The 20,195-nt window shown below is 39.0% G+C and overlaps 1 protein-coding gene across 3 annotated transcripts in view; it reads right to left on the bottom strand.

Moving 5' to 3' along the window:
• Positions 1-4,342: 4,342 nt before the first annotated feature.
• The window catches only part of LOC113043559 (uncharacterized), a 265,905-nt gene continuing 250,052 nt past the window's right edge, over positions 4,343-20,195 (bottom strand). For all 3 annotated transcript variants that reach the window (XM_026203012.1, XM_026203013.1, XM_026203014.1), the window contains one exon: positions 4,343-16,946. In XM_026203012.1, coding sequence (XP_026058797.1) covers positions 5,462-16,762 — 11,301 coding nt within the window. In that variant the 5' untranslated portion in view covers positions 16,763-16,946 and the 3' untranslated portion in view covers positions 4,343-5,461. The remainder of the gene's footprint in view (positions 16,947-20,195) is intronic.

The following is a 20,195-nucleotide window of genomic DNA, read 5'->3' as shown; positions in this document are numbered from 1 at the left end:
AGCGGTTGACCTGAAAGATGTTTACTTTCATTTTTCGATCCTTCCACGACACAGGCTATTCCGTCGATTTGCATTTGAGGGTCGAGCATGGCAATACAGGGTGCTTCCTTTGGGCATAAGGAATGCCTCCTAGGGGTGAGGGCTCCTCCTATGTGTTGGAAACTGGTACCTCTCACAGACATCTGAAGAGCTTTGGGCTGGGTGACATCCAAATTTATATTATAGCATCATCCACTGAAGAAAAAATGCATTTAGGATATAGTGATATACGGCTGTCACTAATGATTATTTAGGTAATTGAGTAATCTCATTCTGACGATTAATCTAGTAATTTGATAAAAAAATTTGTGTGTGTGGTAATAAAAATTGCAAAACCATAGCCTTTCAAATTACTTAAAATACATATTTAATAGCAAAGATGAAATTATAATCAGTTTCAGTGTAATTTCAAAATCAAGTAATATACAACAATACATGATGTATTATAAACAATAGAGCTGTTACATTATTTGTTCAAATAAATGGCTGCAGAGGGCGCCAACTGCCTGACGATTGTTTTTAAACTTTACTGCACAATCTAATCCTTGATTAATATTGACTAAACAAAATTTTTCTTCTTAATCTTTAATATTTGTCCATTTCTTTACAACAGAAGTGCTACAGCCACTGTATTTTCTTGATAAATATGTGGGCATCAAAACATGGAAACTCAAATCGAAAGTTTAAGCTTTTATTTGAATATTGATGTATTATCCCGTGTTTACGTAGGTTTTAGAAATGGTTACAAATCTGATCAGTTGGTGCACATTGCATTCCCAGATAAATGTTATAATGCAAACTCGCAGCAATATGCCGAAATGAGATGCTTCACTCAAATTATAAATTAATGTGGAGCAACATTTACTGTGTACTTAAGGCAAAGTACGTAACCTACACACATGTAAATAATTAAAGCACATATATCAGACCTGCATCGGATATTTAATTGAATCATAGCATTTGTAAATTTGATTTCTAAATAGGTTTAATATGTCATGCAGCATTGGAAAATAGTCTAATAATGCATTTTTGTGGATTCTTGTCTGTGAAATGCCCCAATTCTGGTATTCTGCCAGTTACACGACACTGGCAAAGTGCAGTTGAGGATTTTCTCAGGAAAATCGAGAACTTTGACGTGAATCAAGAAATCGTGAGAGCCCTAAAGTGTTTTAAAGAAATAAAAACTGGGTTACATTTATTTACTGGAACATGCAAGTGATTACGTACATTAAATTAGGCATTCTAAAGCAATGAGAACATTTTCCTACTGTTCTATAGTTCATTTGTATGTAAATATATAAAATATATTTAAACATCATAAGTCTGTTCATATTCATAATTTTTTTTTTAATATAAATTAAGCACACTTAAGTTCGGCAGTGGGACTTATTTAGATTTGTCATTTATTTGCTGTTATGATGAAGTGCTGGTGGCTTGTGGTGCTGGCTTTTCATTCATTCCTTGATACTGACAAAACCTAATCATAACTCATGCTGGTTTACACATGGGCATCCTCCATCAGAGGCATTACCTGTGTCGCCTTTCCTGTTTTTCGGCACTGGGAAGCCTGGGGAACCTTCTCATCGAATCATCTTTACCTGTTACACTTGTAAATGGATGACAGCCTGGTATTATCCCCCAAATGAGTCATAAATTAACAGCGAAATGACTTTTTTCTGTTAAACATTGTGTTGTGGAACAGGGAGCCGAAAGCTCTCCCCGAACCAAATAGAGTCCCATTTACCACTTTCTCCTGCTGTCGCTCTCCATCTCTGACATCGGGGCAATGTGATGGGATTCCCAGTAATTTTCCATCACAGTGACAAAAGCTGTGAGTGGCACTATACGCTGCTGAATAGGGACTGGGGGTTGCTGGGATTGAAAGGTGAGATTGAAGATGGCCTCTGTTCCTTTTAGAGTCCATGTCATTACCGCTGACCAGTCGGCCATTTCTATCTGGTCCTGATCTTCAGCCCTCTGTGAGTGGCAGTATGGCGAAACTGATGCTATTTTCAGGACCAGCCACAATGATAATGTCACTCCACTTCAAAGAGCAAAGCTGTCCTGTCTCCCAGGAGATTTGCTCTGAGATGAAATGATCAGAACAGCCCTGACAAGGAGCTGCACAATTATTGCTTGGCACCAACAAACAGCACTGAGAGAAAACGCAATGAAAATTTATCTTTTTCAGGAGTGATTGACAGTCAATAATGCAAATCAGCCACCCTGACCATTTGCCACTTTTTTTTTTTCTGCATGTAAATTCATTCATTAGCATTCAGTTATTGTAGTTTAATAAGCACCTTGCATTGTGGTAAAATTTGCTCAGAATAATTTAGCTAATAACTGTTTGCATAGTTAAATTAACATTTAATATTTGGTTAAAGCCAAAAGAGTAATCAGTGGCAATTACATGATTCACAGCTACAGAAGCTTCTTTTTTTTTTTTTTTTTTTTTTTTTTTGTGCATCGCATATGATATTTGTAGTGATTGATTAACACATTAGACCTCACAGAGATGTAAATGTCTTGGAAATGCCTCGCTCTTGACGCCTGCTGTCACACATTATGATAGCTGAGATCATAATATCAATTTCACACTATAATATCTGTCTTTCTGCCTGCTTAGCTTTGTCATCTCCTTTTCCAAGTTATCAATCTTTTTCCTTCCTGTTTCTTTCTTCTACCAGGTGCCTCAGATATGGGCCCCTACATCTTTGTTGAACGCCAGGGACTTCCCTCGCTGCCGTGCTCCTTTACTGCTGTTGTGTCTTATGGCTTTTTATTCCTATGTGAAGTTGAACAAAGCTCATGTAGGGATATAAGCCACTAAACACACAGTGATGAATCGGCTTGAAATGATTGCCTGTTTTATTCCTTTTCTGAGGAGCAAATAAGTAACGTAATCAAACAGCGAAACTTTATTTCCTGTTGTTTGCAATGTGCATTTGCATAACCAGTAGAAACTTGTTTGGGTAATTATTATGCTATTGTGTATGAATGATTATGAAATGATGTGACATTGTTTTTCAGCAACGGCGTTACTGTTTACTAAAAAAAATAAAAAAAAATATTTCTGACAATATTCTCATAACATTGTTTGGAATTACCGGAGAAAACCTATCAAAATAAATGAATAGCTTCAGGATTTGAAAGTTCTAAAATGAATGTATAAATACAGCGGTGTTCGAAAGTCAAAGACCATACTGAAAAATGTGGATTCTGAATTTGAATTTAAACGTAAACTTTTTTTAAAACTGAAAAAAAAAATATATATATATATGTTTAGGATTTTAAGAAACTTTCTAAAATGAAGTGATAAATTAAGTGGAATCTCTAGATTGCTAATCAGTCGAGCAAATCAGTGACATTTGAACAGTGAACTCAAACTATGTTATTAGAACATTCTCAAATCATAGGTTACTTGAATAATATGATCACAAGGTTTTACACAACAAACATACACAGCACCCTTACGAAAGGAAAATATATTTACCAATATATATCTTAAAATATATTGTGATATATTGTAATTTATTATTTTCCCTTTTTTATTTTCTAATATATTATATATTTGAATACATTGAATAATATATTGATTATACATATATTATATAATATATAATATACAAAATATACAAATGATTGCCGCTTTCAATATATTGCAATATATTGGAAAAAATAAATATTAAATCCCATATATAAGAATATATGCCTAATATATTACATGATATTTTCCAATATACTGCAATATATTTTTGTTAAGGGCAGTTCATATCAGTTTGATATCAGAGTTCTGCTGTCATTAAAGAAAAAGGAGACAAACCAAATACTTAGAAATTCAACATTAAATCAGCTCAAATTGTTATACTTATGGAATTGAAAATTCAAAATAGACGCATTTTTTGGTTATGGTCTTCGTTTTGGACTCCACTGTATATGTTTATATTTGTTGCACGATTGTTTCAGGATGTCATGTCTTATTTCTGATCAAAGCTGTCATTCTCTGTGCTAAAACAGGTTGAAGGCTCTATGATCTTCACCTATTCATTTTCATGTCAGTTAAAATTGAACATTAAATGTGAATTCAAAAGTCACAGTGCAGGTCTTTCCTGATTAAAACAAAGCCGTATTCTCCATTTCTTATCACACGCTGCACACAGTTCATTCATCCACATTGTATTTAGAGAAATTTCTCTCAGGATTAAACACTGTAAGCAATTATAAGCACATATTTCATACTGTGGAGCTATTAAATTGAAACAAAGGAAACCATCAGAGAGGACAAAGACACAAAAGGCTTAATGCAAATATTTTTCTTTAATAACCAAGTTTATATGATGCACTTTGTGATCCACTCATAAGCCTTCAGTAGGCTTTGTATTTTCCTTTCCTTTTTCTCTTCATCTTTTGCACATTATTAAAATAGAACTTTGACATTATGCATTGCACTGGAAAAGATAAACCTACAATATTATACAATATAAGATACATATAAACATGACAAAGCACCTTTTGTTCTAGTAATTAGTAATAATTAAAGAACGGGGGGAAATTAGAGTTGATCATGTGTGGGGTTTGTGTATTGTAACATCAGTGCATGGGAAGAATTCCTAAGGGTTTCATGCGCAATAATAGCACCTGAGTTCATATTATTGATGAAATGAAACTAAATTCAGTTTTGGAAAAGGCTTTTTCCTTGCCCTCCTCTGAACACATCAAATGAAGACACAAATGAACCCTTTCTTTTTGATTGACCTTACACAGTATTTTTGTGTCATTTACTCTAAAACTGTTGAGTACCAGCAATGATGAGTGTAATTGCTACATGCTCCCTTCAGTTATAAGACATTGTGTTCACATTACACAAATAATAATAATAATAATAACAAAATAGCACCAATTAGTGATGATACAAAAGCTAATACTAATGAGTGTCTTTGCAATACAGTAAAGTAAAAGAGTATGAAGGAGTAATTCTCTGAAGCATATACAATACGCACATTGACATGATACAGACTTAGGATGTCTTTTGGTCCGGTTGCTTGGAAAACATCGAAGAACATTTAATGTAAAAAGTGTCATGCATTTTTTTGGAACTCAAATATTCTCGGTTCATTTTCAAGTAAACTCTTTTCCGAAAACCTTTCTTTGCTGCTGATGAAATACACTCTCTTAGAGATAATGCTCTGCTATAAAATAGAGAAACTCATTTGTAACCAACAAATTCATCCTATATTCATACATTTTGTTATTGGTCTTCACATATATGTAAATACACATTTACAAGAGGAATGCGATAAAGTGACTAAACAAGGAGTTCAATGATTTCACAGAGGAGGGCCATACAATCCTAGTCTCAAGAATAACATGCCTAGTGGATCACTTAAATACCTCCTCGTTAATAGCATCCATTTAATCCTTAATTAATAGATTCAGACGTGTCCTTCCTTAAAGGAATTTTAAAACTAGTTAGTCTTTGGCCAAACAGCTGGCTCAGGAGGTTGTTTTGTGACTCTGCAGTACGATATGAGTGAGTCTCCATGGATCTGACCCCTGGCTTGGACCGTGATTTATTAAATGAGTTGTTCAGGGTGGAGACCCTTGAAGAAGGGGAATGAATGGGTCTCCTAGGAATGCTCTTTTTCCCTTTGCAATCTCCGTTGAAGTGGCGAACAATCTCAACCTTTTTGGGTGAGAACTCTACAGGACCTTTCTTTAGGTGAAGGCCCAGATTGGAAGATCCTATTTTATGCTTGGAGATTAGTTTGTTGCTGACTGTGTCCTCCTTTACCGATGTCAGCACTGGATAGTCATTGGGAAGATCGGTTTTCCTTTGCCCATCGATATTTTCACACCTGCTAGGTCTGAACTTCTTTTTAACTCTTAGGTCAATGCCCAGATTTTCCCTTGCAGTAGGAGATGGTGCTCTCTGAGAGCTGTGCGATGTCTTAAGTTCTTTCCTCTTCTTTTGTTGTTTGGTTGAGTCCTTATCTTCACATGTATTGGAGCTGCTGGTGTGACATGCAGAATCAGTGGTACTAAGGCACCTTGGGTTATTTTCCAGACTTTGTTTCAAAGTTTCCTCAGATTTGACCATAGTTACGTGCTTAGCCTGGCCAGTAGCCGGCTGCTCACTGTCATGTGTGTGAACATCTTGTTTATTCTCAATTCTGTTGATGGAGAATAAAGTCTCAATTGTTTGTTCCTGATTCAAGTAGCTTGTCTCGTATGAAGATGGCTTCACAGATGAGATTTCAAAGTCATTACAAGATGAGAATCCTTGCATGTCTTGCTTTGGTAAACTTATATCTGTTTGTCTGCATACTTGAATGGTGCAGACACTGAAGTCTGTTGTTTCCCCTTGTTCACTTGCATTTTCAAGGCTTTCTGTAGGGTTCGTCTCCACCCCATCTTCATTTTGTCTGGAAATGCTTGCAATGCTAACCTCTGAATCTAACAATGTTGTTGGAATTGTGCAACAGTCGTCTTCTATTTTAACATCACAAATCTCTGTCAGAGCTTGTTTGTCAGTTGCACTGACCTCCCTGAGCTCATCTGCTTGGATTCCATGACAAGGAGAAGAGCTTTCATCCTCTTTCTTCAACTCTGTTGAAAGACTCTGTTCTGCTGTATCAGTTTGCACTGTACACTTTATAATGTCCTTGTCAACTACAGGGAAGTCCTCAGCTACATCCTCAATTTTCACACTGGTATTGTTTGTTTCAGTAGAATGGTCCTCCTTACTATTCTGTGCAGTGTCATCTATGATTGGTAACACTGATTTGATGCCTTGCATGTGTGATACTGTGATGTCCAAGCTGCTCTCTTTTGCCTTCCTTTTCTTGCTTGGTGGCACGTCAGACATATCATTTTTTGAATTAAAAGGCTTGCAAGGTCTCATAACTCCCCTGAATTTGAAGATCTTGTTTCCTCCTGCAAGGTGCTTCTCCATGTGACGATCAAACTGTTCCTTTTTTGAAAACGTGTAGTTGCAGGTACTGCAGATGAAGGACTTTTTAATGACATGCATGACATCGGCACAGAGTTCACAAGTATAGAGTGTGGTATGCTTTGAGTCTGGCTCATCTGTGTCCTCATGTTCATTTTTAAGGTGGTCTTTAAGCTCCTTTGCCTCTTGGTAGGACAATGGACATTTGTGACAAAGAAAAATCTTTTGCAAGCTGTGAACAACTAAGTGACGCTGGAGTTTAAAGGGCTTTGGAAACTGCTTGCCACAGTGGTGACAGTCCCTTGAAGGGTCTTTGCAATTAGGATGCATCTCAGCATTTTTGGAAGGAGTCTCTGCTTTTGGTAAAACCTCAAGCGTTGTCAGTGCACAGTGTTTACTTCCTCCCCCGATACTCGTTTTAGTCTTCAGACTTATGGAATCAAACTCCTCTGGACCCTTCAACTCTTGTCCATTAACATCTAAAGATGTTCTTCTCTCTTCCTTAGATGAGGATTTGAGATTGTCTCCTTTTGTCACTCTGCTGGGTCGATGCTGCATTATTGAAGATATGAAGTTCTTCACAGCGTTTTCCTGCATGAAACACCCAGGCATGTCCAAGAGGGAGTTCTGAGACTGGCCTCTTCGTGCAAACTGTGTGGCATGCTCACGCAAGTGTTCATTGTACATCCAGACATCTGAAATTTCTTTCAAGCACATGCCACAAGTCCAAACACCTGCTTTGTTTTTGGCATGTTTCTCTCTGAGATGGTCCCTTAGTTGTTCTCGTGAGCTAAACTTGCGCTGTACACACATATAGCAAGTTGGGGGAGGTGATGGATTGTGTGAGAGCTTGTGGAAGTCGAGCTCACCTAAGGTGAGAAACCATGTAAAGCACACTTTGCATTTGTATTGCTTGTCTTTAGGTTTAAGTCCAGTTTCAATGCGTTTCCTACACTTCCGCTCCACAGGCTTTTTGCAAGGTCTTTCAGGGTCTTTCAGTTCTGTGCTTGCAATGGTCTCAATCAAAGGCATATCTCTCTCAGGCTCAAAAAATGGTACAGGAATCTGGATTGTAGTGTTAAGGTTAGGTATCTCAGTGCTTAGCGAACAAGAGGCATTATCTTGAACACAGACCATTTGGAGAGGGCAGGCTATAGCAGGATCCTCTGGTTCACAATCTTCTTGAGGAACTGTGTTCTCTGACACCATGCAATTATGCAAGTCATCCTGATGCTCTAAGGGTTGTCTGATAATGCCCTCTTTTTCACATAAGAATTCTTTAATGCCAGTTTCTACATTTTCCTCATAACCAGCCTGGCTATCCATTAGGTCATCTTTTGAATGACATGCATTCTCCATATAACTCTTGACTAAGCTTTTGGGGGTCAATATGGTTTCATATTCACAAGGGTCATTCATGTCACTGATAAACTTACACCCCATCTTGTTTTCTTCAGAGTCCTCATACTTATCAATAAAGGCACCAGTTGGAGGGCAGTCTAAAATAAAACAGGAGAGTTGTTTTTGCTTTTTGTTGCTTTTACCATAGACCCTTGCACATTTCTTTCTTTTCCTGTCATCATTTCTTGGGAATAATTGAGAAAAAGTGCTTTCATCATCAAAAAAAGCCTTGAGATCAGGTTCTATTCCCGAAGTTTCAGTAAGTGCATGACTATCTTCTGCGGGAGAACAGGTGTTCTCACGCTTGATATCAACAGAAGAATCCCTAAGTGCATAGTGGATATCTTCTGCCTGAACATAATTTGGCTTTGTCACAACTTTGTTAATGTCATATGTGTCTCCTTCCTTATGCAATATAGAATGCCCTATGGAAGAAGACGTTTCTTCCATTTGCTCTTCACTGCTGTTGGTTACTAGCATGTTCTTCTGTTCCTCCATCACACTTACTTCATGATAGCTGTGACTGCCATTTGGGACCTGTTTTTCAAGTGACTTAGAACAGTTTGATTGTACCATTGAGTGAAAAGCTGGAGAAATAGTCTGCAATATATCTGTTTGAAGAGTTCTGAGTATTTCATCTGAAAAAGTGTCTTGCTTTACCGGTTTTGGAGCAAACATTTCACTGCTCATGTCCACAATGCTGTTACTGTTATCTGCTTTTTCATTTAGAGAAGTTCTCTGATCAATATCACAACTTCCTGTGATCTCTGAAACATCAGAATCACTAGCAGTCCCTTGAAGGATCAAATGTGGATCTGCTTGTTGTTCTTGTCCATCTGAGATTTCACTTCTGTTTGGATGTGGAAGAACTGTTGGACTTAAAACATTCATGCTAACTTTCAGTGCTTTTTCCGTTGGGTTTGGCATTAAAATGGGCATGAACATTTGACTGCTCATATTTATATTTTCGGTTGGAGAAATTCCTTCAGCCTTTACTACATGCTTCATGGCTTTATGTCTTTTAAGTCCAGGTTGTGTTCGAAAGAACATTGCACATATTTCACACTGAAATTTTCCTTGAACTGCATTCTGTGTACCACCCTTTTTCTGTGATGTTTTTGTCTCATTTGACTTCAAACTTGGTCCTTCGTTTTGGACAGATGTGAATGTGAGTCCCATGGATGCTGCTTTTGCATATTGTATCGGAGGTTTAGGTATCTCCTTAACATCTGACATTGTTGACCTCTGCATTGCATCATGCTCATTGATGATCATCTGTTGATCTAGCTTTTCAGAATCTGCTTTCTTGTTAAATTTGATGTGCAAATCCATGTAATCAACAGTTTCAGGTGGAAGGTGACTACCATCCATGTCAGTTTGGCCAAGCTTTGAGACTTGTTCAGAGATAATTGTACTGCTTTCCTCAACATAACTACTGCAGGAATGTGAGACACTTGAATATTTGATATCAATTTGTTTATTATTTATAGAGGTTTCGGGTATATCAAGTCCAGTCAGATGGCCCTGAATATTTGGCTCTTGTTCATTTGAATTATATGTTGGGCTGGATGACAATGGTTTATCAGGAGAGAAAGCACAGGCATTGATAATGTAACTGTCTGCAGAGTTTGATTTTATATTATGCTGGTCATTTCCTTTGTTTGAACCTTTAGAGGTTAAGCTGTATTCACTGAAACACGTTTCACTGTAATTCAGGGGGCTGAGTTTCAAATCATCTTCAGAGTTATCCATTGCCCCAGAATGCTCAGAAAAAGGTTGTTTTGAGATTTTGTCCACAGCCAACAGTGTTCCAGGGCTAGAAATATTACTCCCTGTAATTTCTACAAAATCCAGATGGGGATTAAATGAATTATCTAATTTTGTTGTTGCTGTACCAAAAGTATCTGACTTGCCAATATCTATGTGATCTAAGTTATTGTCTTCCAGGGCTGGTCTGCTTTTACTTAGTGAAGAGGTAACTGTGCTTGGTTGTGGACCATTATCTCTCAGCTCAGTAGGGCTTTGGATAGACATGTAAGAAAACTCTGGTGCCCGAGTCAAAATAAGAAGTTGAGGACTCTGCTCAGTGTTCTTTTGTTGATTATCTTGACATTCTGATTGTACAGAAAACAATGTCATATCAGGCATGGCTCTCTCCACACGGTCTATACATTCATGTTCATCTTGAACTACAGGAAGATGTTTAGGAGAAACCAACTGTTGTGTATGAATTAATTGTGAATGGTTTGACAATTGATCTTCACAATGAGGAGATGTGATACTTAAAATGGGTTGATATATATCTGTATCAGATGGACAGCCTGTTGCATCCTTATTGTCTTCAGAAGTTGATTCTGGCATTGCAATTAGAGCTGAATCTTCATCACATTTCTGTATTTTTTCTACACACAGGGCATTTTCATCTTTAGGTATGGTAGGGGATGCTGAGAAGTGGAATATTTTGGAGAAGTCTGAATTTTGCATAGTATAATTTGAGTCCTTAATATCAAACTGTGTATCACACTCAGCAATTTCAGTTTGGTTGACATGGGACTCACCCTTGTGTTCATATATGGAGGCCGAAGACTTCTGCGAATCGATTTCATTTGAGTTCACGCATGTAGTTGGTGGACTCTCAAAGGAACTCTCCGCAAGCTGTTGTTCATTAGCTACTAATTCATCATGAAGAGTGTCATTACTAGTCTCATTTATGCAGACCTTTGTTCTGTTATCTGACCCAGAAATGTCACTGGTTGTCTCTTCTAGTCTAGCGGTGTTTGTGTTATATGTCTCCACTGAGAACTTTGTGTTTGTAGATTCTATATGCTCAGACACATTTTGTTCAGAGTGTCCATTGTCTTGTTTTTCATGTTCTTCAGGAACCACATTCTCTTGATTAGGAGACGACTGGGGTGATGTAAAACCTGAAGACAAAGAATCTGAGATCACTTCCAAGCTTTTCATCAGATTTTCTCTGTAAATTTCATGCTCAAGCATCTCCTCTGACTTATCTATGCAGTCGTTCTTCTCTGTTTTGTCATCTGGATGCATAGGTGAACCATTTTCTTCGTTCAAAACAGTGAGCCCCATGCTGTCCTTTATATCCAAATGGTCATGTTCTGAATCAGTTGGTGTGTTGATAGTAGAGGAATGTGTTGGCGTGTGAAGACCTTGTTGTCCACACATCAGTCCAAATGGAAGCGGACTAGACCATGGTAAGTCAGGTTCTGAGAACAGCGCTGATTGTGAGTCTGGTCTGACAGTTTGCAAGTTCTCTGAGGAACAGTTAATCTCCAAGCTACTGTCCTCATCTTCACTGTCAGGGTCAAGTCTCAGTGGAGAGAATTTGCTTATGGTTAACGGTTTTGGAAGCTCACTGTCTAATGGTGGAGGGCTGCTGAGTTTGGCTGTTTGCAACTGACTCTCAAGCTCTGTAACTATCCTTTTTATTTCCAGATCATCAACTGACACGCTACTGTTGAGATTTGGATTGTAGTCCATTAATTTCTCTGGCAAAGCAAATGGGACATGGTTAAAATTGGTCTTATCATTCGAGTCAGAGTCCTCTTTGTACTGAGAAATCTCATCTGGCAGCACAGGAGTAACATCCACCATCAGATTCCAGTCTCTCTGCTCCAAGAATGGTGAGAATGATGTCTCAAAAAGTTCTTTCTTATCTGTTGTGGTTTCCAGAGGACTAAAGCTCTCTTTGGGAATCTGAATATCTGGATAAAGATTGCTCTCAAAACCTCCCACTGAAAGGTCACCAAACATTGACGCTGTGTCAAAAGAAAGGGGTGACTTTATGAGACTCTGATCGTGCTCTGAAGAATAGGGATTGAGACATTGCCCATTCTTTAGTGCAGTAGCATCATGGACTTTTGAAGGTGATAAACAGACTTTGTCCACAAGTGAACTGCAGAGAGGTGTGGAGTCAAGGAATAGGTCATTTGAGCTTCTGCTGGCTTCTTCACTCGATATGCTGTCATTGCTGGCTTTCTCAAAAATGGGTGCTGACAATTCAGAACTATTTGTTCTTTTCTTGTGGGATTTACCCTTTGATGAGACAGCATCTTTTTTTAGTTTAAAAACATGGCTAGAATCTCTATTGTTGGTGGTTTCCATTGAATTTGGTGTTATACCAGACCCTCTTGGTGATGTGATATTTTTTGGGTAATCTTTTTTGAATGGCTCTTCTGTGGTTGCAAGAATTCCTGCCTCAAACCCGAAGTGGTCCCCTTTTTCCTCTATTTCTACTCTGGTGGTTTTGAATCTGGCAAGGCTGACAGTACTTTTAGTCATTGTGTGCTCTGATGCAGTCTCTTCAGTCTTACAGATAATACTTGAACATTTTGAAGTAGTGAACCGATCCTTGTGCTCAGTGAGTAGTATCTTATCAGTGCTGTACCTTTTTGTATTTTTCGTAAAGGTCAGTGCCAGTGATGTGCTAGACTCTTTTCGGATCCTTGCTGGTGATTCTTCGTACGCATTCTGTTCAGGAGAGTCTTGATCTTTCCTCTCTACTTCTATTTGTTTCTCAGAGTCGGAATCTGTATGATCAGTACTTTTCGGGCTGCCAATGCTATCGCTGCAAATACTTATTGATGTGCTGAGTTCACTACTTGTGGAGGACCTACTGCTCCGTCTCCTGAGCCGTTGGTGACCAGGGTTGTCTTTTATCAAGGATGAAGAGGCATCCAAAACTTTCTTGGGATCAGTGCACTCATTTTTGTTTTGTTTCCATGAACTTTCCCGGCTCTTGTCAGCACGAATCCTCCCCTTGCACTCCTTAGTGTATGTGTACTTGCAACGAATGCTCTGGCTGAGACGTCCTTGACTGGCAATCTTGACAGGCTCACAGTCATCGTCTGAGTCAGAAACGTAATCATACTCCCTGAAAGTAGGATTCTGCACTGCAGGAGTAACTCTCTCCATCACAAGTGAAAACTGCATGTTTTTGGTGCCCTTCACATGGAGTTTATGCAACTTGTTCTTTTGTTGAACAATTTTGTGGATAAGCTCCTTACTCCAGCTTCCGCCACCTGTCCTCTTCCTTTTGCCTTCGGTTGGTATTGGTTTCTGAGTGGTTGGGCTTTTACTAGCACAGGTGGATGTTGTTTTCACTAATGCTGTGCTACTCTGCAAGCTTTTCGGACCACATCTTGCAGAAAACTTGCTTGATAGAAGAAGCTTAGAACTGGAATCATTTTCCTCTTCTCTTTGCTCTGACTTTCTTGTTTCCCACTCGATTTGTGTGCAGTTTGACTCCTGTGACTGGGACTCTGTTGGAGAGGTTTCTGTCTTGAGGACTTCCTTCTGTATCGACTCATGTTGGCTTTCTTTGAAAGGGCTGTCTATGAGTTTGCGGTCTGAACTAAGGCTGTCTAAATCTGAGTCAAAAGGATATTTGCTGTGAGCTTGAGATCTGGATGTTGATTCACTGTTTGTTCTACCTTCAAATGTTGTGGAGTCTTTAGTCAAAGTCTGTCTTGTTGATGTGCATTTAGTAGTGGTGAGATCATCATCAACAAATGCATCAATAAAGCTGCTATCAATCTCTGCATTATCTGACTGATAGCCTAGTCCATTCAAAGCCTCTGTGATAAGGCTATCCAATTTGGGATCTTCCATCTCTAAATCTGGAAGGGGTGCAGATGGTAGCATCAGTTTCATTGGATCATCTTTTAGATCTCCTTTGGTTTCATTATCTGGCACTATTTCACCATTTTTGTTTAGTCCAAGCAGAGACAGATGCAAATCTGAAGAACTCCGCAAAATGGTGTAACTGGATCCAGATGACATGGCTTTTGTGTGGTCTGTCTGAAACTTCCTTATGTCTTCCACTTTTGGCACATCTTTAAAGTCATTTTGTGCAAATGTATGCTGTCCACAGTATTGCTTATGGTCAAGAAAAGAGACAAGGTTATTAAAATTCTGATCACATTGCTTGCATGTCAAAAGCACATCCAGTTGGTCAAGGTTTGCTGAGGCTAGTGATGTGGCGAGTTGGTGGGCAGAATACGTAGGTGGGGGATGGTTTTCTGCTCTGTAGGTCTCCAGACAACCTTTCCCATTGTCTGTGTTGGACTTTGAATGCCTGTTGTGTGACATGAAGCTTGCAATGTTCTCTTTGGCTTTTTCTTGTTTATAGTGCAAGCCTCTGGATGCTTCCGAATGGTAGTGATGCTGGTTGGTGTTCATGCTACTAGATGATATCAATGCCTTCTCCTGTTGCTGCTGATAAAACTGAGGGGACAGACCCTTTGAAATTTGGCTGTCATCAGAGTTACTGGTGACAGAGTTTGTGGAGGCTGGGGAGAGTGATGAACATGTACTGTTAGATGCTGGATTTTGAGTAGGCGAATGTGAAGGAGAGTCATATGGGGACACCATCTTCAGCCCTAAGGGTGCTACATGTAACGGAGGGTAGCTACAGTTTCTTGATGATGTCACTGGCACTGAGGGGTTAATACCAAAGTATAATGACTTATTTTTGGCATCACCCACCTGGCCTTGGTTTGTATCTACCTTGTTGGTAAAATGACATGGTGGAATTGTGTTGCAGCCTTGCTTGACACTGTCATGCCTTTGGTTTGAGAAGCCCTCATTTGTCTTTTTGTTGAGAAAGATATTGGAATCTTTCTGGTTGCTGTTTTTGTGTGGCTTACTGTCATCTTGCCAGTCTGATGGGCCTATCAAAAAAGTAAGCTGCTGATTGCTCAGTTGCCTGGAGAGATCAATCCTGTTTTGACTCGGCATGGCAGTTGTGAAGCGTATCTGCTGCCAAGGCATGCGACCATTAATGGCGTTTTGTCTCTGTTCTGGTGCTGGTTGGTACTGAAAGGGGTAAGGTGTAGAAGTCGGGTCTATGAGTGGTGGTGGGAAGGCTTTGTTTGGTCCATTCCATGGGTGTGATACCCTGACATGGTGTTTACTTACACTTTTGTCAAGAGGCCCTGGGCTGATGTGAATGCCATTATGTGGAGGGCTAATGACATTTATTTGAGAACTGGAACCTTGTGCAATATTCCTAATCTGATGAACACTGCCTTGAATAAGAACTCTCTGGCTGGTGGTGCCATTTTTAAGATGGCAGCCTCTCTTGCCCACTACTGCAAAGCCTGTGTCTTTATTGTCTACTGGACTGAAAGAATCAGATTTATCTGAAACACTTTTACTCTGCTCTGATTGGTGAATGCTCGACACTGAGCTCTCATCATTGGGAACAGATGACTGCACACCATGTTGTGTCTGCATGTACTGGGGTGGTTTAGGATGTAACTGGTATGACTGCCTGTCCTCTACATGGTCATTACCAAACTGTACATTATTTTGCACGGCCTCATGTCCCTCTGCAGAGGATGGAAAGGAAAATGAATTATGAGAAACCTGGTTAGGGGCAGGAGAAATGTCAATGTAATCTTGAGACTGTGTATTTTGATCACAGGGAAAGGAATCAGAGCCTGATTCCTCTAACAAAGGGTATCCGTACTGAAATGGCATAGGCATAAAACTACCATTGGTCTTGTTCAAGTCCACAAGGTTGTTTGGCTTTTGCGAAGTAAGTCCAAAACTAGTGCTTCTGAAAGTCCTGTCTGGAGACTGCCATGTGTCCATTTCGCTCAGTTGAAAGTCGGGGAATACATTTTCATTGACAGGTGGTGTGCTGTTGCTCTCGATTGGGCTGGGTTTCTTTTGCTGCTGTTGTGGTGGATTCTGGTGAGCTGGTCCTCCAGAGGGGGCGGCAACAGCCTGTGAGGTATAGCTTTGGGAAGTAAGGTTAGGCGAACTCTCCTGGAAGCATCTGAACTGTAGTTCTTCCTGCTGGAGTTCAGCCTCTCGCTCTGGAATACTTGGCACATGGAAGCGGTAGCTGCCTGAGACAGGACCCCTGCTGGACTCAATCTTCTTTGGAGGTGAGACTTTCTGCTGGGGATAGGCTATCCCAATTGTGGGATTGGAGCGTGAGTTTGTAATACTCAGTCTGTACAACTGCTGTGGGTTGCCACGCTCTCCTTTTCCTGACTTTTTACTCTTGTCTCTATTGCGACTCTTTCCGCTGGGTGACTGAGGGCTGTCCTTGCCGCTGGGCCACGTCCTGTTGCTGTTGAATGAATGATTCTGCAGTGACTTAAAATCAATCTTTCCAGCCTGCTGTGGCCGAATCACAGCCTCACGTTGCTGCGTGTTGTCTCTCTCTTTTTCTGCAAACTTAGCAAGATTGTTCACAGCATGTGGCTCCAGACACGCATTGTGAAACCGCTCGGGGGACTTTTTTAAGCTTTTATGCTCCACAGCCCCCTTATCCTGGTTTTTGGACTCATTATTCAACTCTTTGGCTGCCAGGAGGTGTTTAGTCTCTTCAGTCATGATGCCGGTGTGGCTAGTTTAGCACGCTGGTCCTTATCTGCGCAGGCTGCGACATGGACACATTGTGTTCCAGTCAGAATCAATAGGCCTGCGGTAACGGAAGCTCAAAGCACAGGATTATTTTCTCTCTTCCTTATCTCTTCGTTTCCCTGATGATGGAATGTTCCTCTGTCATCTTGATGTTCTGAAAACAGAAGAGAGAGGAAAAGAAAATGTCAGTTTGCACTTTAGACAATATTGCATTTATTTACATAAATGTATCAAAATATGCTGTTCTACTCCTTCATTATGAATAAAGTGTGATTACACAAAAGCAATCACTATTTTAGGTGGTAAAAGGTTTATTTTGCAGTACTGGTAAATAGACGGAGACCAAGCAATTCCACTTCTCACCTGAAGAGGACAGAATTGCATCACTTTTGGCACACAGTATGCCTACTCCTCATTCACACAAATTAAAGCATGAAACTGTACACAAAATATACCACATTAGATAATATGACAAAAAATCTCAGTGAAAAGACACCGATATGTGTATGACCTCCTTTGAGTGCTTCAGACATGCTTATGTTCAGGTTTACTTTGGCTAAGAGCTTTTTTGATTATAAGCAGCCAAGAGTTTGGCAGTAAAATGATATTTCTCTGCTTGGAAAATGTATGTATACAGTGCCTTTCAAGTGCATGCTTTGAACAGCTGACTCTAGAAAAAGAAGTTATATGTCCAAAGAGACTATTAGTGTTTTTTGTTGGCCAGTTGGGGATAGAGGGGTAGACAATCACAGGTTAATACTTGCCTCTCATTCTCTCAGTTGCACATCCAAAGAGTAAAAGCAGTGGGGGGGAAATGTACAGATGTGACCTAAAGAAATATAGCTTTTAACTTTAACTTTTTGCAGATTACTTTTTATTGGATATTTTTTTCCCTTCTGTTTTTTCCTAGAGGCAACAATTTCTGGTCCAAAACCCACAACCTGATCACTGATTTATTCTTCCCTGTGGCACACATTACCCAGCATCCATAATAGCATGGTACAGGAGTCAAATTAAAGAGCACTAACAATACACCGGCGTCATATGGCAAGAAAGTGGGAAATGTTGGTCGAGCTACTCTTCCCTTCCTCACTTTCACTTATCACCCTAACCTTTCATCTCACTCATACCTCCCACCAATAAGTGCACTGCTGTATATAATGCTGTATATAATTCAGAAATGGGCTGTACTGCAACTTGCGCAAGACAAAAGACTGTATAATCCATCTCGACATCTATTTACTTCCATCTCAGATGCCAATACATTACCTTTGCCCTCTCACAGATTTCTGCCACAATCACTGTTTTTCCTGTCAGATTTAATATGATTTGTATATGCAGTGCAATCAACTTGTTTCCTTGACAAGGCCACGGGCTACAACGCTGGGCTCATCTTTTGATGAAATAGTAAGGTATGAAAGCTCTGCTATGACTCGTTTTAAAACATGTGAACTATGCATTAGATTTATTTTGAAGCAAATGGGGCATTTTGACATTCATAACGTGTACAGTGAGTGTACAGTGAGTTTCACTGGTAAAGTCTGACAGAATGACTGATAAGGGTGTGGCTCAACATACCTGGCCTACGAACAAATCCCTGAAGCACTGTTAAAAAGGGGGAAAAAAATACACACACTGAATCCTAAGAGTCACTGATCTTAGTATCCTATTGGCAGAGAAGCCTAAAGATAAAAGACCACCTAAATCAGTCTATTGCCACTGTTTCACCCCTTGAGAAAGGACCTTTAGAGATGGTTGCTCTTGCCCAAGCATATCACTCTCTGCCAATAAGCCCATTTAAGAATATTGAGGAGAGTAAAAGATCAAAACTTCTAAATTAGAGACAGCTGCAAATAAAAACTATAGCTATGACTATTTTTTTCTGCTTTAGGACTGTTCTTACCTCCGGCTACAGAAAACCTTAGGCTTGATAGCTCAGAATTAACATACCTATTCATTTTTGTTGCTGAAGAAAGGATTAATATTTCAAGCAGTAACATAACTGAACCCAAGGTTGATTTAGGAAGGAATGCACTTTACGACTCTACTAAATTCTTCCTTTACAAATCCTATCTGATCATATCTAAACTCTAGGAATGGAAAATCTTGTGACACGTGTCGTGTGACAGTGACTGGTGCATCAAGCAGGGTTCGTACAAGGTGCTTGAAGTACTTCAATTTGACTTTTTGAAATCTAAGTCTTGGAAAACCCTTGAAAACAGCCATATTTTTGAGAAGGTATTGAAAAGCACTAGAATTTTTAAAGTGCAGTAGATATGAAATTTGTGTTGTTGGTTTTGTTTTGTTTTTTTCAATTTAAAAATAAAAGTTCAAATCCGTCGCTCTGAGTTTGCAGGTGGCCTAATATGATATATCCATAAAATATGTATTTAAACGTCCGTGGATCATGCTGTAAAGTGAACCATCGCCAGGCCATTGGCACCCTCTGCAGGTATATGTTATAATACATAATATATTTAAGTTGGCTATTTTGTGTAGGCATATTACAATTACATAAGCCTATTTTATCAGGTCTGTATAATAAAACCATGTAATTGGTTTTGATATTTTATTTGAACCAATTATTATTGCTTTATCATTAGTTTATATATAATAGTCATTCTAAAGCCTGTTTTATCGCTTAGGTCTATTTGTATTACTAAAAAATATCAGATTACTCAAATGTCAAAATAATCTGTAGGTTACTTGATTGCCAAAAAAATCATAAGTTACAGCCCTAGATTAGTTAAAATATTTAAAAATTCAACTGCATTGTTTTGATTTTTGTGTTTTAAAAGACAAATATTTTGTCATTTAAAATAATAATCTTAAAAATAGTATTAAAATATTGTCTCATTCTAGTGAACTGTATATCTCGTGAGCTAAGTGCATTGTCACACACCCTGGTGTTGATAAGTAGTGAAATAGCTCATCAATTCCCAAGTGTATGATACAACTTTCATTCTTCAGATCAATCATATTCATGAAAAAAAAAATCTGTTTCAATAAAGAGAGAACTTCCATAATATCCTTAAGTTGCCACAGTCATTGAATGCTTTTGTGCTGCACTTTATGTGTGCCATTTTGTTTCATTAGTTTATTTAGAATTTGAAAGATAATAACTATTGTGAGATTTTAGTCCTTGAAAACCAAACATGAAGTGCTTATTTTGCAGTTTCTGTATGAACCCTGATCAAGGTAATGTCCTGCAATAAAAAATAAAATAAAAATAAAAACTCAGCTTTTAACTATTCTTATGAACTATTCCTTTATATTTTCTTCTCTAATGCTATCTTATCTATCCCGTCTTCCACCTGGCTCTGGTATTTAGCAGGTTGGTCTGGAGTCCGAGCCCTGCCTGGGTTTGGGTCTGACTGTGAAATGTCACATCCCCCTTCCAGCT

This window comes from Carassius auratus, chromosome 25 (assembly GCF_003368295.1).
Source record: "Carassius auratus strain Wakin chromosome 25, ASM336829v1, whole genome shotgun sequence".
NCBI classification, from domain to species: Eukaryota; Metazoa; Chordata; class Actinopteri; order Cypriniformes; family Cyprinidae; genus Carassius; species Carassius auratus.
This window is presented reverse-complemented; position numbering and strand designations above follow the sequence as displayed.